General features: G+C 48.0%; 1 protein-coding gene across 1 annotated transcript in view; it reads right to left on the bottom strand.

Moving 5' to 3' along the window:
- Positions 1–404: 404 nt before the first annotated feature.
- Positions 405–17,104, bottom strand: part of TOX2 (TOX high mobility group box family member 2) — a 130,828-nt gene continuing 114,128 nt past the window's right edge. Inside the window, exons 6-9 of the mRNA XM_082065367.1 lie at positions 9,739–9,819; positions 8,759–9,160; positions 6,572–6,702; positions 405–1,533 (exon numbers count right to left, since the gene is read on the bottom strand). Of these exons, the coding sequence (XP_081921493.1) occupies positions 1,497–1,533; positions 6,572–6,702; positions 8,759–9,160; positions 9,739–9,819 (651 nt within the window). The 3' untranslated portion in view covers positions 405–1,496. The remainder of the gene's footprint in view (positions 1,534–6,571; positions 6,703–8,758; positions 9,161–9,738; positions 9,820–17,104) is intronic.

Raw genomic sequence — 17,104 nt, forward strand, 5'->3', positions numbered from 1 at the left:
CCCCCTCTATTTTAATTGCATATTTGGAAGAAATCTCCTGACTCTGATATTGCAGAGTGATTACCTGCTCACCACAAGCCAGCCAAGCTGGGCTGAGATGTCATTGCTCGCTCTGCTCCTCGGGAAGATTCAAAATGCTCCATGTTTTATTTTCAAATGGCTCAAGATTACAGAGATAGAAGGGGAGATTCATGGCCACAAACCAGCACAGAAAAGCCCCTAACTTATAGTTTTATCCAGCAGCTCTCCATAAGCATAAATGTTAAGGCCACATTCATCACACACAGGTAGCAGTGGGGACAAATAGGATCGTAGCTGTGGACAAGGACAAGGACCTCACTGGGCAGGACACCCCCAGGGTGCGCCCCCAGAATAAGGAGAGATGGGTTCAGCTCCACTTTTCATACGTTTTATTATAAAGAAAGGTAAGATAAGCATTGTGAACCGAATGTGCCAGGTGCTGCGGAAGCAGCACCCCCAAACGAAATATAAAATAACAAAACCCAAAACAAACAAAATGCACCTTATGAGAAACCGTAATTATGCTCTCTAATTTTTCATAAATAGACAAAAATCATTGTCAGCAATTTTTAAATAGATGGACATATGGCAGAAAAAATATAATAATGCCATACAACATGGATATAAATTGTCCATTTCTTGCTGTACAAATAATAGAAACAAGTTTGGCAGGCTTTTTTTTTTTATACACATCTCCCTTCTATGTATAACTAAAAAATGTGCTACAATTAATATAAAATGCTTTTACTATAAAGTAAACTACTAATTCTTTTCACAAAAAAATCTTAAAGATGTCTTTAGCACAGCTCTAAAACACTTAGTAAACTACTTACAACTATCCAACAAATTATATTTTCATGAGCCTTTTCACATTTGTCCTCTCGTATTTTGCCTTCTGCTCTCTCCCCCCACCTACCTAGCAATAGTTTGTATTTATTTTTTGTATTTTTTTGTTTGTTTGCCAGACATCTAAGGCCTTTGCATGTACAATATTCACACAAACTTCACATTTTCTTGCACAAAGTTTAGTGCTGTTAGCAAGTCAAAAGAGTGCATCCTCCTACTGAGCTGGCCTAATGCTGCAGGACACCAGACCTGGGTCTATGCTGCGTCTAAAAGCAGTTCACTAGGAAAACAGTCTGTAGCTAAGCTGATGGCAAGCAGGAAAACGGTGTCCTTAACCTTAGTTTTTTTGTTGGTTTTGCGTTTATTTATATTTTTTTAATTTTTTTTTTCTTTTGTTTTGTTTCTTTTTGTTCTTCACGTTTTATGAGGTTTTTGGGCTTCCACGGAAAGTAGAGTTCGAAAGTAATAAAAGAAAAGCTGCTCTTAGAGCCTGGAAACGAAGCCAGCGACGAGGCGCAGTGGCAGCTCTCTCGTCCGTACGACTTGCTCGGTGCCTCCCCGGGTGCTCTGCGAGATCGACCCTCTCAAGTGTCCTTTGTCTGAACCTCCTCGAAAAGGGATGGTGGGTTTTAGGTGAGGTAGAGTGCCTTGTCCCTTGGCAGCATGCTGTAGGAGAAACGAGAGGCAGAAGGTGAGACAGGCGGGGAAACAGCCGGGAAGTCGCCTGGGGGAGTTGAAATCAGTGTCTGCACCCCTGGCCGTGCAGCGGTTTTGAGCCACACCGTGGGGTTTATGGCACTTCTGCAAAACACAACATTGAATCATAGAATCATTTCAGTTGGAAGAGACCCTCAGGATCAGCGAGTCCAATCGTAACCTAACCCAACTCTAGCACTAACCCATGTCCCTAAGAACCTCATCTATTTAGCCTTTTAAACACTCCAGGGATGGTGACTCCACCAAGGGACCTGGAGGATTTTCAGTTCTTCCTGAATTTCAGCAATAAGGGCTAAGACATCAGTTCCTTCCCGTGGCTTAAGTTTTGCCCTTGCTGGGGCTGTGGGAAGGGTCAGCTCTGGTTTACCCTGCAGAGCACGTGGGTGTGAGGCTGGTACCAGCTCCACCATCGTGCTGTGCCGGGAACCAGCTCCTCCGCCACCAGCCCCTTTCTTCACCACACTGTCCTCAAGCTAAGCCACGGAGGCTTAGGAAGTGTACTCCTCCTTTTGGATAACATGTCATTCTGACAGTGCATAAGGAGTAGGTGGTCTCAAAAATATGGTTGATGGGCTTATTGTCATCTGTTCATCTCACACCCTAGCAGAACTTCCTATGCCCATATCACCTCCAAAAGTATCAGTTATATTATGTGACACAACAAGACAAAATGGCCTCAAGTTGCACCAAAGAAGGTTTAGATTGAATATTAGGAAAAAATTCTTCACAGAAAGGGTTGTGAAGAATTGGAACAGGCTGCCCAGGGCAGTGGTGCAGTCACCATCCCTGGAGGGGTTGAAAAGACATGCAGATGAGGTTCTTAGGGACATGGGTTAGTGGTGGACTTGGCAGTGTCAGGTTAATGGTGGGACTCAATGATCTTAAAGGTCTTTTCCAACCTAAATGATTCTATGATTCTATGCCTGTAGATGCTTGTGGGTGTCCAGAAGGATTTACAGAAGTCTGATGGCTGAAGAGCATGGGAGCAGGAAACATCACCTGCTTGATACCTCCCTCCAGCTCTCCCAAAATAAGCACAACTAGAAAAACTGGCCCACCAGATCTTGAATTGATCATGTTATTGAAGCAATGACTTTGATTTCAAGAGATCAGGTGTGTCCTGGAGAGGGAAGGCAGCTCTCAGCACCGAGATGTCCCATGTGCGGATGGCTGTACAGGTGCGCGGGCAGGTACCACCGCTCCGTCTCCGCCCCAGGCCATCAGCAGTGTCCTATGGGGCAGCCCACACACCTTTTTCCTCAGGATATAGTAGAGAGAGGAGTGGCTGAAGTCCCTCTCCCCTGGCTGATGTCCTGTGTGGGTTTTGCTCTGAAATCCAGGCATTTTAATAGGTTTTATCATCTACACAGACCTCATGGAAACATTGTTGGCTCCATAAAGACATCTTGGCCCTAAAAGGTGGTTAAAAACGTTATAAGGCTTTGGGAGATTCCGGTGTGCGTGTGCTTAGGAGTGGAATAATAGGGAAATGGCAGAGAGCATGGCAATGCTGTTGTTGATAGAGCTGTCTTCTGATAGAGCACAGAGAGTCTGCACTCTGTTAATCTCCACATTTTATAATCTGCATTTAAAATGCAGTCTTCCCTATTGCACTCAGCGAAGATTTAATGCCAGTGAGCAGCAGTGTGGTATTCGAGTACTAAACTTCATTAATTTTACAAAATATGCCACAGAACATTTCCCAGTTCATTACAAAGTATTGCCATAAATAATTGAACCCAAACTCAGTGCCTTTGTGATGGTTTATCCTCGCCTTTTTGCAGTGTTTGCTCTTTTAGTTTCTGATTTGGGAAATCCCCCTATTTGGAGCGGATTGTTTCATCGTTAGCAGGAACTGGCAAGGTTGTAAGTGTCCAGATGAAGGGGCTGTACAGTTTTGTGCATCTGGACAAGGTGTAACAGAGAGCATCCCATCTTATAGCCCAAAGGAGAGTGGGGAGAGAGGAGAAAACTTGCTGAATGATGGCACCCAAAAAGAACCTAATCTGTGCCTTGCAAATGAGTGGAAGAATAAAGAAAGATGAATCTAGTTCAGCATTATCACCAAAATACCTAAATGCTAGGAGGCTAATGTAAATTAAACCCTGACAACAGCTTCGGTATGGGTAGAGTTGTAATCAGAAGACAGGGCAGAGAAAACAAGTGAGGTGCTTTGAGGAATTAAGAAAGATTTGCAAGTGATTGTAAACCAAGCTGCACCTTGATAGAGCTGTTCCCTTGGAGAGAGTCACTGCACAACACGGGCGTTCCCTGGGAAATAGCAAGTGCAAGAGTAAGGCTGTCAGGTGAGGGAGACAGGGGACTGTGTAAGTGGCTTGTGATATGATGGTAAAAAGAGATAAAACCGTATGCTGCAATTGCTCATGGGAAGTGATAGTCACATATGAATGGGAACTGAGAAATGCTGCCCGTGTCTTTGGTAGCGACATAGGACAGTAGCCCAGAAAGGACCAGGAAAATTGGAAGGAAGTCAGTAAGCACAAAATCATTAAGAATGGGCTAAGAAACACAACCTTCTCTAAAATGGTTGATTTATGAACTAAGGGGTGTCTGCTCACAGAATTTGAGGGGTGTAAGGGAAGAAGTATCATTTAATGGCATTTTAACTAGCGTTGATAGGCTGGGAGAAAAAAACCCAACAACCTACAGCAGTTCTCTTATTAGATGGAGAAGGACAGAGAGAGACAACCTTGTTAGTTGTTCAGAAGTTGTCTGGATGACAAACACAAAGGGAAATGCAGGGCTGGAAGGTTTTACTCCAGCTCACCCAGTGCCAACACATGTTGGAAGCTGAACAAGTATCAAGGTCAGGCATGAAATAACAATCGCAACCCGGAGAGCAAGACAGGGCTGCCTGTGCGCTGGGAGGCTGGTGCCGTCCTCTCCTTCAGGAACCGGGGACTCTACACATGAGCCATAGAAAATCATCCTTTTTCTTTCCAGCCAGTTGCTGATTTTACTCCTCAGAGCGCTGCTATAATCGCAATTAAGCCGAATGCAGTCTCGAGGTTGAAACGGGTAATTACATGATCCAGAGACTTCCCGATTATGCCAAAAACTGCACTGATGAATGGAACCCAAGAAGACCTGCCTTCCCTTTCTCCCTGCTTTGCACTAAGCACAGGGGAGAAAGCAGTACGGACAGGAGGATGATCCAAACGTCTCTTTGCTGGAAACAAGTGTAACCTTGAGGAACAGTAGGGCTGCAGTCCTGCAGATGTATGTGGATGCTACGAGGCAGAGCGTAGCAGTGAACACCAGGAGCAGAGGTGGCACTGCTGACACCGACCTTTGGAATACACTGAGCAGAAGGCAGGGCCGGGAGCGGGGCTGCCGGAGGCTCCCGTGTCTCTGGGCACCCGAATGGGCTCCTTCCTTAACACAGACCGTGACATTTTTTGGGTGCACTAAGCACTCTGCAGTACTGATGCATACCCATGGGAGTTCATTGCTATAACCTACTCTACTAATTATCTGGACGTGTCTGCATAATCTGTCTGCTTTCAGAATGATTTCTTTTTCCAGGAAGCTGTGATAAACCCATGAAATTTGATATTTCTGCTGTGACAAAGGCATGAAATGCATGAGCTTTGATCATGAATTGCATGGGCCCTCTGCTTACAACACACACTCCAGACAGATGTCAAAGAGCTTGTTTTAGCAACACAAAACTCGATCCTGGCTACTATGGGAGCGCTTCACCCATTTCTAGAGTGCTCCAAGTCTTCTGCAGTGGGATTTGCAGCGGGAATGAAGCATTTTCCCTGCTCATCCTCTAAGCAGAAATGCTTATTTTTGGGGGCTCATTTTTGCGGGAGCTGCTCAGCACCTCTGGAAATTGGGTCCACGTGCCATAACCCTCCAAGTGGCTTTAGTGTTTTGCCCACAGCATCTAAACTGACTTTTATCATCAAGTCCCAAACAGGTTCCTTTTTCGGGCTGTCTGCAGAGACTCGAGGAAGGACCACACGAAGTTCTCGGGCAGAGCCCAGAACAGTCCGCACAGCTGAGCCCCCTCAGGCGGGCAGACGATATTCTAATGGCTCAGCAAGTTATTTATTTCCCTGAAAGAAAGAAACGTCTGTACAGTCTGTGCCCAGCCCAGCAATTGTAAGTGCACTGCTGGCACAGATGAGGGCTGTGTGCTGAAAAGGCCAGGAGCTTGCTATTATTTCCAGTGAAAGCACTATGTTCCAGTACTTCAAGCAAATCAAACAATGCTCGGAAGCTACCGAGCCTCCTTCCCTACCTGCTCTCCTAGCAAACCATCCACCTGTTTTACAGAGCACAACAGCGGTCTCCAAATTACTATTGCTGAGCCAAGAGCAGTGGATTAGGCAGAGGCTGGAAATGGCTCTCGCACCCTTGCTGTTCCTCAGCTTCGAGACTGGATAGTTTTTATTTACTGGGGAATTTGAGTAGACCTCCATTCTGGCACATTCATGCCAGAGCTTGTAGAGCGTATGATCTGTGCCGAAGACCAGAACCCTGTGCGGCTCCTGGGAGGACGAGGCTTCGTACCCTTTGGTGGTTAAACCCCGGGACCGATAAGGGACCCGCTGCTAGAGACAACTATGGCAGGTTGTGGCCTCAGCGATAAGGGCAATCGCTTCAGGAACAGAAGGACATCGCCTGTGGCCATGGCCACCCTCAAACCCCCCGACACTCTGCTGGGGACACTGCCCCGTCCCACTCTAGAAGGAAACACGCCAAACACGTCCATCACTAGTGGGATGGAAAGACAATAAAATGAAAGCTCTCCTTGCCCAGGGAAGAATTTACCTGTGATTTTTAAGCTACCTGCTTCTATAGCATCATTTCAGTGGCCCGACAGACAAGAGGAAACCTTGAAATTCATTGACGATAATTAGCCTACCAACTTGCTGTACAGATTCTCAGCTGTTGGACAGTGTCATAGTTGGGATAATGGCAAGTGCATGAGCCATGTGCTGTTTTGTCTACTGGCCTGCAGTGGTTAATCCCACACTCTCTGCTGGGGTAGTCGCTGTCCCACTCAGTGCTTCCTGCGGGGTTCGATGCGCCAGGCGAACGGGGTCCAACACTGTTTTGAAACTCAGACGAAATATGTGAGAAGTCCTGCAGGGTGGAAAGGAAAGGGAGGGTTACAGGAGTGCACACAGCAGATCTAATCATATCGCATAAACACGTTTACGTGCACTGCCCCAAAATGCAGCAGTGCAAGGGGAGCCCAGGGACAACAGCAGGTCCAAGCCCAGGACCCGAACCCACTGCAGCGGGACCTTGTGAAGTGTGAGTTGTCGCAAGCAGGTGTGAACACAGCGACATGGGATTTACATCCCTCTTCCCCATCTTGTTTTCCGTGACCTCCTCTGCGTGGGTGTGAAGAGATGCACGGCCGTGGAAGCCTCTGCATCAGCAGTCTGGCAATCCAAACTGTTTGTCCACATCAAGTGCAGCTCCTTTTGCCGTAATGCATCACCCCATCACGACGTACAGTAACAAGGTAAAGAACACCGACCCGAGCAACCCCCCTGCCATCAGCTGTCACTGCCGGTGGTTTCACAAGGATGCTGCGGGACTGTTTTATCTGAAAACTGATCAGCTTTCCTGATTTTCTGGGGTGTGCTTAATTAGGTAACTTTAGGCAATGTATATAAACAACAGCCATGGTAGTTACCTGACCAAGAACATGATTTTATCCAAAACATTCAAATTAGGGCAGTGAGCTTTTTATTTTTAATTTAATTTTTATTAGCAAACCTATGTGGAATGAAACTTCACAAAACGCCACCATCAGCATCAGGAACTGCCCCAATTCAAGTGATTACGAGGGTTCCCTTTCCTGCTGATGTCTGGACTATCACTGAATTACAGAAGCCACTTTTGCTTATGCAGAGCTCAAGCCCCATCACCGCGCTGGAGAAGGCGCTTGGGATACTCTGAGCAGGTTGGAAATTAAAACCTGATTGAGGATCTGACCTTCTTACATGTGCTGTCTTTCTATTGTGGTCAGGGATAACTGTGCTTCCACATCCCTGCTCTCCTTTGCTTTTCTTCCACTGCAATATCTGTTTCCAAATTAACAATTTCTGTTTTGTCTGAGTTAGCCCCAAACTGAATAGGTCACATTACGGCAAAAAAAACTTTGCTCAACTCTAAAGCACTGTATGAATTTTGTGATATATAGCTAGCAAACATATGAAATACAATCATTCAGCCAGTCGGGTGAATGCTACAGTTGAAAGTATCATTGAGTAAATGGCAGCAGCTGTGAATTCAGAGCATATGTCCTCCTCTGTGAATAGTTCATCCAGTTCATATTCCAGATGGAGAAACTCTGCAAACCACTTGTTTCCTCCTTCATATACTGGCGAGTTCTCTACAAGGTATAGGAAATGTCTTTTTGCTATAGCCAATTTTTCCTCCCGATACATTTTCTTAATAGCAGGTTTAAAGAGGAGAGTCTGGCCCCGCAGGCTGGTTCCCCAGCGCGGGCTGGTCTGAGCCCGGGCAGGGCTGAGGACGGGCTGCTCCAGCAGGATTTACACATCCCTGGCACCGGTCTGCAGGAGCTGCTTTGCTGCTGTGCCGTTAGCATACGCGCAGGCACACACTGCATGTCACGGCTCTCTGCCGCAGAAGTGACGTTCTCCTCTTGCAAGGAAGTTTTTGGAAAAATACTGATTTTATATTTCATTCGTGACGTTCCCTCTATGCTTTTTCTCCTTCTCCTGGCAAACCCTGCTCCCGGAACCCTGCTATTATCCACTGCCCTTCCAGTCCCCGCTTCTTTCAGCAATATCATGAGGAGCGTTTCTCACTGACTATCCAACCCATCATTTCCAATGACCAGACAAGGCTGAGGGACCTGGTGCACAAGGAGCTTTTACCAGGGGCATCCCCAATCCCCACATCTTCCCCTGCTCAAAGAACCTTCATTACTATGTTACACAAATCTGCCCCATTTGTGGGGGTGCTTGTGCTCCCAGCTGAGGACTCTTGAAAATGTCACCCCCAGACTACAAATCTTGAGGCTGATGGAGACAGGAGAAGACTCCTCTGGGGACACCATCGACATCCAGCGTTCCCAGCGTCCCCCAGAAACCAACAGACCCAACGAGAAGAGGGGAAATGATGCGGTTCACGCTGTGAACCCGCTCGGAGCACCCACCTGCTGGCCGGGAGGCGAGGCGTTCATGGGGGGCTGTACCTGTAGTGCCATGGGGGGGGACAGGAGGGGCTGCTGGGGGACCTGCTGCATGCTGAGGGGCTGGCTGAGGAGGGAGCTCTGCGGGTGGTGCAAGGAGAGCTGCTGGTGGAGCGGGGGGCTGATCTGGAAGGAGGGCGGCGGGGAGGCACTGATGCTGGGCAGCATGGGTTTGGAGCTGAGGGGCCGCGACAGGCCGGGGTGGCCACGGTAGTTCTGCAGGTCCGATGGGGACAGGAACGAGCCCAGGCCGGGGTAGGGTGAGGAAGCCTGTGGTGGCATTGGGTACATGGGCTGCTTGGGGGGGATCATTTTGGAAGGTGGATTGCTCTGGGCGTTTTTCGTCTCCCCCTGGTCGGCAGAGCTCTGTGGGAAAACAGAACAGAGGGTGATGAGGAATCAGAATCACAGATGGTTTGGGTTGAAGGGCCCTTCCCAGCTCCCCCAGTGCCACCCTGCCATGAGCAGGGACATCTTCACCAGCTCAGGGTGCTCAGAGCCCCGTCCAGCCTGGCCTGGGATGTCTCAGGGATGGTTCATCCACCTCTCTGGCCAACCTGGGCCAGGCTCTCACCACCCTCAGGGCAACCATTTCTTCCTTATGTCCAGCCTGAATCTCCCTCCTTTAGTTTAAAACCATCACCCCTTGTCCTATTGCAACAAGCCCTGCTCAAAAGTCTGTCCCCATCTTTCTTACCAGCCCCTTTTAAGTACAGAAAGGCTGCACTAAGGTCTCCCCGGAGCTTCTCTTCCCCAGCTGAACCCCCCAGCTCTCTCAGCCTGTCCCCCAGCAGAGCTGGTCCAACCCCGGGTCATTCCTGTGGCTCCTCTGGCCCCTCTGCAGCAGGTCCATGTGTGTCCTGTGCTGAGGACCCAGAGCTGGACACAGACCCACGAGCTGTCACTAATTCAGCATCAGCGCATCCAGCGACCGCGGGCCGTACCTTGGAGACGAGGCTGGCCCGGTACGCTGCCAGGGCTTTCAGGTACTCCTTCTTCGCAGCTTCTGTTTTCCTCTTGTATGCCTGAAAGGACCAAGCAATGGATAATAATCAATATAGTAGAACAGGGTGCTGCTGGGCTTGGCTGTACCCTGCAAAAACATGTACATGAAAAACTCATTTCTGCTGGAGAGGAAGTTACCCCACATCAAGGCAATAAAACCCCTGGATTGGACCACACTGGGACTTTTGGAGGCAGCACAGGTCAGAGCGGTCTGTGCCTAAGCAGACATTTATGCATGTCTGTGATAAGAGACATAGCCTGATTTTATAGGATGAACTCCATGAAATCGCTTCCCAACAGGAACTGGAGGACAGTGCGACCCAGGTTCTTGGAAGAGCAAGACGAGCCAAAACCCCCAAATGATAGGCCTAGCTTAAAAAACTGTGAGATATTCGGAAATCCTAAACTACTTATTTGTTTTCTTGGCTTTCCCGTTATTAAGCCTTTAGAACTCAAAACTCCAGCTCTTCTCCGCAGTCCTGACAGCTGGCAAGTGCTGTCTTGTCATATGAAAGCTGAGACGTTTGCCTCATGACCTGGGGAGCTGGGGCTTGCAGGAAAACAGCGAGTGCTACCCTAAGAAAAACAATAAGAAAGCTTTCTAAGAGTGAATTCTTGCTTATTGTTCCTTCTCTCCCCTGTAACGAGACACATTTCATGATCATTTCGCAGTGCTGGTCCCTCTTCTGCCCAGAGTTTGGCCCTCCACATAAGTAAAAATTATGGTGTAACCCAGCCTGTCTGAAGCAGCGTGAGCCCCCGTGGGGTTAATCAGATTAAACACAGTAAGCAAGAAGAATATTTTAAAATGGATTAAAATTTCAGCAAAAAGGCAGAAATTCCCAGTAAAAGCACTCATCGGCTCTCTCTTCCACTGGAAACTCAACGCCCTCACCGAAAGTTGATTTCAACTAGAATAGATTTGCATCATTTAATTCTGCTTTAAAAACAACGGCGGCTTTCAACAATCAAGACGCCAAAGCCTAGTGAGGATATTGAGCTCCTTTCCCCTGCAAATCTCCCCCAGAGTCCCTCCTAATACTGACCTCAAAAGGGAAAATAACCTTCCAGTGCTTAAATTATGCAGTTACTTGAATTTCAGTTTAAAATCGGTACAGATAAATTCTATTAAAAACAGTTTGAAAACCTTACTTTCATTGCTAAATCAGAGCGACTCCTGTAATGAAACGTTTTGACTGGAGGTCTTGGATGGTAATTTTCTGAAACGGAGCATTTTCCTAAGTTTGTCTTCGGCTTTATGGTATTCGGGAAGTATTATATTTGCTCTATTCAGAACAAAATTACATTTCAAAATGTCAGCCTGAAGAAGAGTTTGGCCGTGAAAAGCAACTATTTCTTCAAACCATATCAGTTCCCCTAATAAAAGCTATTACCTTTCCCTGCAATCCTCGCTTCGCTTACGCCCATCGCCCATCACGGTGACACCGGTGGGTGCTGCTGCTGCAGCATCTACTGCAAAGCAGAAACGGGGGGTGTCCACCAGTTCTGCTGCTAACAGATGCTCTTAAATGCGGCACCTGACGCTTGCACAGCAACGAAATACTAATTCCTGTGTCCCAGGCCAGTGTAACAGTGGTGCTGATGTATTGAATACATACATATATATCTATATATATATAGATATATATGTATATATATATTTTTTTTAGCTTTGTAGCAGCTAAGTACCAAGAGCACTTTTGCTTTTTTAAAAATCTGGGACAGTCAGAAATCAAAGTATCCACAGCTATGCGAAGACAAATTCAATTATTAGGAGGAGCTATCTGGAGAAAACCTTCCATGTATGGACAGGGAGAGGGCAGGTAAATGAGACTCCCTTAACTTAAATGCAAATAAACGAATAACCAATAAACTCTGTGTCTATCTTCATCCCCATCACTTGCTTTTTCTGCTGCACCTTTATTTTTCTCCCCCACTCTTTATCTGTCCTTGTCTTTCTCAGCTGTGCCTCACTCCGATTTGGAAGGTGCTGCTGGGTGGTGTCTGATGCTGCAGGATGGGGAAGGGGCGGCCAAGCAGCGCAACTCCCAATAGGGATGGGGGCCACTCTGAGCAAGAGCCTCTGGTTGCTCAGGCTGGTTCCTGCACCACTCCTGGCCCTGAGTGGTAAGAGGGTGAGCCCAGGTCATGTTTGCTGTGATGCTCCTCTGATGCTCCTCTCTCTGGCTCTGGAAAGTTCCTGGTGGATTATCTGGTTTGTGACCATAGCCTAGACAAGAGCAAGAAATTGTTGTCCCTGAGGGTGGTGAGAGCCTGGCCCAGGTTCCCAGAGAGGTGGTGGATGAACCATCCCTGGAGACATCCCAGGCCAGGCTGGACGGGGCTCTGAGCACCCTGAGCTGGTGAAGATGTCCCTGCTCATGGCAGGGGGGCACTGGGGGAGCTGGGAAGGCCCTTCAACCCAAACTGTTCTGTGATTCTATGATTCTACGACTCACAGAGCGGTTTGCATTGGAAGGGACCGTCCCAGCTCCCCAGCCGCCCCTGCCATGAGCAGGGACATCTTCACCAGCTCAGGGTGCTCAGAGCCCCGTCCAGCCTGGCCTGGGATGTCTCCAGGGATGGGGCGCCCACAGCTTCACTGATTGACTTGTTCTAGTGCCTCAACACGCTCATTGTAAGAAAACATCCCTAAGAGTCTCGTGTGGGACTTCTGCAGCTCCGGCCGGTGCGCGGGGGGATTTCTGCTCCCCCCCAGTGCTCTCACGGGGACACGATCAGCAAAACCACATCCTGCTGCTGGGGAAGCACCGCGCTGGTGTGCGGAGAGCGGGTCTCACAAAACCTCTCACGAATCCTTTGTGTAAAGGCAGCTCTAGTGCAGTATATATAACCCTTAAAATTTTAATTTAAACATCGACAAAACCATGTTACTTTCTAATTAAATCCAATTTTCTCCTAGGGATTTTAATTTCAAAGTAATTTATCAGATTTAAGGATCCTCAAAACATTTTGTATGTTTTTCTTTCTAACCTGCCATGCCCGCTGATTTATTTTCCTTATTCGTTAGCAGGAGGATTCATTAGTCATTAAGCGAGTGGGTGGATTGAGGAGGGGGGGGGAAGCAAAAATGGTTAGTGATTATGAAAACAAAAAATCAGAGCTGTAAGAAGCATATGTTGGGATCGTAATCCTGACACCTCTGTGTCTCAGCAAAGCAGCTAGTAATTGTACCATAATGAAATGTTCTTGTTTGATAACCAGTTAATTAGAGAAGACAATTATTCCAAACCCCACTGACGCCCACGAACGGCTCCGTGTCGTGCAGGCACTGAGCGACAGCCAGAGCTGTTGTCGGTAACCTCGGCATCCCGGTGGAAACGCCGCTTCCCAAGCCTGGGGAAGGATGAAAAGAACCCAAACTCCCCCCCAAAAATCAAGGGGTCCGCTGACCCCAAGGAAAAAGGTCTCTGCTGCAGTCCTAGATGGAAGTTTGGGGCATTTTGCTTCAAAAAAGAGACATGCCATCAGGAGAGAAGAGATGAAACGTGCAGCAAAGGTCTCCAGGAGAAGGGCTGAAGGACTCAGTTTATTTAGCAAGAAGCCCAAGAGGAGCCACAGCTTCCAAATGCGATGCAGCAAAGAAGGAAGCAATGAATGATCCTCTGCATCCACTGCACACAGGGCAAGAGGCAATAGGCTTAAATTGTAACAAGGGAAATGTTGGCTAAGCAAGTGGAAAGCATTCCTAACAGTAAGGATAATTAAGCACGGGAAGAGATTGCCTGGGGAGATGTGTAATCTCCACCACTGAAGGTTTAAGAACCGATTAGGCACACATCCATCAAGAATGGCTTAAGTAGAGATGATCTTGACTTCAGGCAGCAGTATGGTCTGGCTGACCTCTTAAGTCTTTCCTTGCCCTCCTTTCTATGATTCCATGGCTTTTTTTTCCCTCTCTCAAATGTATAATTTTTTATTTTATTCTGCTTGTAAGTCTGGAGGGTTTTCCTGTAACTATTAGAGACTTCCCTTCAAGATATCTCTTGGGATCATCATAACTTATGCCTTATTCCTAAGACGCCTCGGCAGTGGTGTCTGCCACACCACCTGCTCTCTGCATGCGGCTTCCACACGCCCATTGGACATACATTTGCAAACATGGCCATGTCATCCTTATTCCGTCCCAGGTCTTCCTCCCCTCCTCTGTACCCTTCCTGCTCCCTTCTTGGGGAAGGCTTCATCTGTCCCTCCCACCGTTAAAACCAGCTAACCCAAGTTAAGTTTACAGTGTAAATCTCAGCACATCTCCTTCAGTTTTCAGGGTCTAGGGGAACACTGACCCAGTGCTTTGAATTTGTTGCTGGATTTCCTAATGAAAAGCAGCAGGTTTTCCAGAGACACCTACATCTGCCAGCCTTGCAGTGTTCCTTGTGCTCCATCATCACCAGGCTCCAAACCAGCACCTTTTCCCCCAAAATACAGCCGGCAACAGGCAGGTGCTCAGAGAGAACATGGCAGAGAAGGGCAAATCCCACAGGTGACTTCTCAGTGTGCTCTGGAGAGTTTCCAGGCTTATCATCCCAATGAAATCTCCCCGGATGGTCACCCAGGGCTGGCTGTCACCTGCCCTTGAGCAGAGATACCTGGGACACGCTGGTGGCCCCGGGGAAGGAGGGGATGGGGCTGCAGCCCCACCGGGTGGCACCAACTGCGACCAGGCTGAGAGCACCACGTCCGTGCTGGGGAAAAACCCTTCCTAGTGAAAGAGCGGAGTTTGCTCCAATCTAGCGCTCAAATTCTTCTAATTTCTGTCAAATCAGGCAGTCCTTTTAAACCTTGCTGGATAACGCTGCGAACGCTGGTCTCTATCTGCTAACAAAAGAAAATAACACCAAGGCAGGGGATTCTGCGAGCCTTGAGCAGGGACCTGGCGCTGCAGGCGGATTACTACCACAGGTACCCCATTCGACGATAATGGCTGAATTAGCATCTCACTCTCCACCAAAGTCTAAGCTATCTCTACAGGAACAGCTGCTAAACTATTTGCAAAGTTCAAAGAGTACGTATGAATATTATTTTTTCCCCGAGTCACATTCTTCAGATTCCCGTGTAAGCTTCTTAGGAAGGGCCGCGCCAGCTGTTGAAGAATGAAGATTACGACGTCTTGCAAACGCAGCGCTGGAGGTATTGTTATGTGCTCCTGTTACGCACGCACGGCCACACTGGAAGGGGTTAAAATGGGGAAGAAAACGGCGCTTTGCCGAACAGGTGTCCTTGAGCAGTACCCAAGGACACGGAGATTGCTAATCCTGTATTCCACAGCATGATCAAATCACCAGGCAACAGATATAAATAAAAAAAGGCAGGAAATAAGGAAATTTAGATACAAGTGTGTCAGAGGGAAAATGAAGATTCATTGTGAAGAGGCTGAGAAGAAAGAAGAAGGAGGAACAAAATGACAAAGGCACAAATGATAAACCAGCAAGAATGAAAGAAAGTGTGTGGGGGGGAAACCTCTCTGTGAAATACATGACTGTGACAGCAGCAGCCAAATCAAAGATGCTCCTAGATTATATGGTTTCTTGCAAAATATGCATTCTGTTTCCTACTCAGTGTTTGGCTTTCAGCTAGTGCACAGGGGGAAAAAAAAAGTATCAGAAATGGGATGTGAGGAACCTTTATTTTGCTTGTTTCATCAGGAGGAGAAAGCAAATTTGCTTTGTGGGAGCAGCAGCACCTGCTCAACGGCAAATAAATAGCTACAGCTTTGATATTACAGTGCATATAATCATTAGCAGCACAAATGGCAGAGGATTAACCCTCCGTGTGCTGGCCTGAGCTACGTGGCACAGAGGCGGCGTCTCGTTTCTGCCGGTGCAAAGCTCCGTGTCGGGTCTGTGCAGCGGGGCTGGGGCTCTGCCTGCCCGGGGGGCACAGGATCCCCCTCCCACACCGACGTATTGGCAGCAGGGCTGCAAGAAACCCGCACCGGGCTTTCCTCAGCCCTCCAGCAATGGGATGGTGGACACCCCATGTTCTGTGCATGATGGAGCTGGGAGGGATAGAATCATAGACTCGCAGAATCATTTTGGTTGAAAAAGACCCCCAAGGTGATCAAGTTCCACCATTACCCCACCCCTGGCACTAACCCACATCTCTGAGAACCTCATCTCCATGCCTGTTCAACCCCTCCAGGGATGGCGACTCCACCACTGCCCTGGGCAGCCTGTTCCAATGCCCGACAGTTGCGCCAGGGGAGGTTTAGGTTGGATATTAGGAAAAAAATTAATCCCAGAAAGGGTTGTCGGGCACTGGACAGGCTGCCCAGGGCAGTGCTGGAGTCATGATCCCTAGAGGGGTTTAAAAGGCATTTAGACGAGGTTCTTAAGGACATGGGTTAGTGATATAGTTAGGTTAGGTTATGGTTGGACTCGGTGATCCTGAGGGTCTCTTCCACCTGAAATGACTCTGCGATTCCATGAAGATGCTCAAACGCGCTGCTGTCACCAGAGCCTGAAGCAGCACACCGGGTGGAACGCTGCTCTTCTCCACCTTCCCCGCCCTGCCCAGAGCACGATGCTCCTGCCCAAGCCAAACCACAGGCTGGTGCTCCCAGCTCCCAGCAGGATTTGGCCAGTGATGACATCACTGTGTCACTGTCCTCTTCGGTCCCCTCCCGAGCCGTGCTCGCCCCCATTGCACCACGTCCTGCAGCCCTTGGGACACAGGATCCCCAGGACAGCCCACGCACTTGTTTTCACATATTAAAGACATCTTCTCAATGCTTTTTTTTTACATTTTCCTTTTTTTTGCATTCCATTGCATTTCTTTATGAATCCAAACAAGCTTGACCGGGGATGCTGGCAGGGGAAAGCAAAGAGTGACCAGATAAACTCTCTTCCAGCCAAACACTTCAAGAGTGGATGTATCCCATTGCACAAACCAGCAATACGATCCCAGATTAAAAGTGTCCCTCCAGCCGAAGTCCTGGGCAGGGAGGGAGCTGTTGTGGAGTAAAGTATAGAGCTGGAGACAAAGCCAGGAAGTCAATATTTAACTATTCAGACAAGGAACAAATGACTTAATTAAATCAATTACAGGGGGAGAAATGGAGCCACTCAGAAAGCACGTGTAAAGAGACGGCAAGGCTGCTGCTATCTCATAAGAGAAGGGAGAGTTAGCAGGAAGATAAGCGGACTGGTTTAATCCCTGCTGTTAATTAAGAGCCGAGCATTTGCACTGTGCCGAGTCGGGGTCATACCAGCACTTCCATTCTATAAACCACATTTGCAGCTGAGCTCAGTGCCTGATTTACAGAGATATTTGTAACCAGATGGAGAA

This window comes from Streptopelia decaocto (assembly GCF_964273445.1).
Source record: "Streptopelia decaocto genome assembly, chromosome: 14".
Taxonomy (NCBI): Eukaryota; Metazoa; Chordata; class Aves; order Columbiformes; family Columbidae; genus Streptopelia; species Streptopelia decaocto.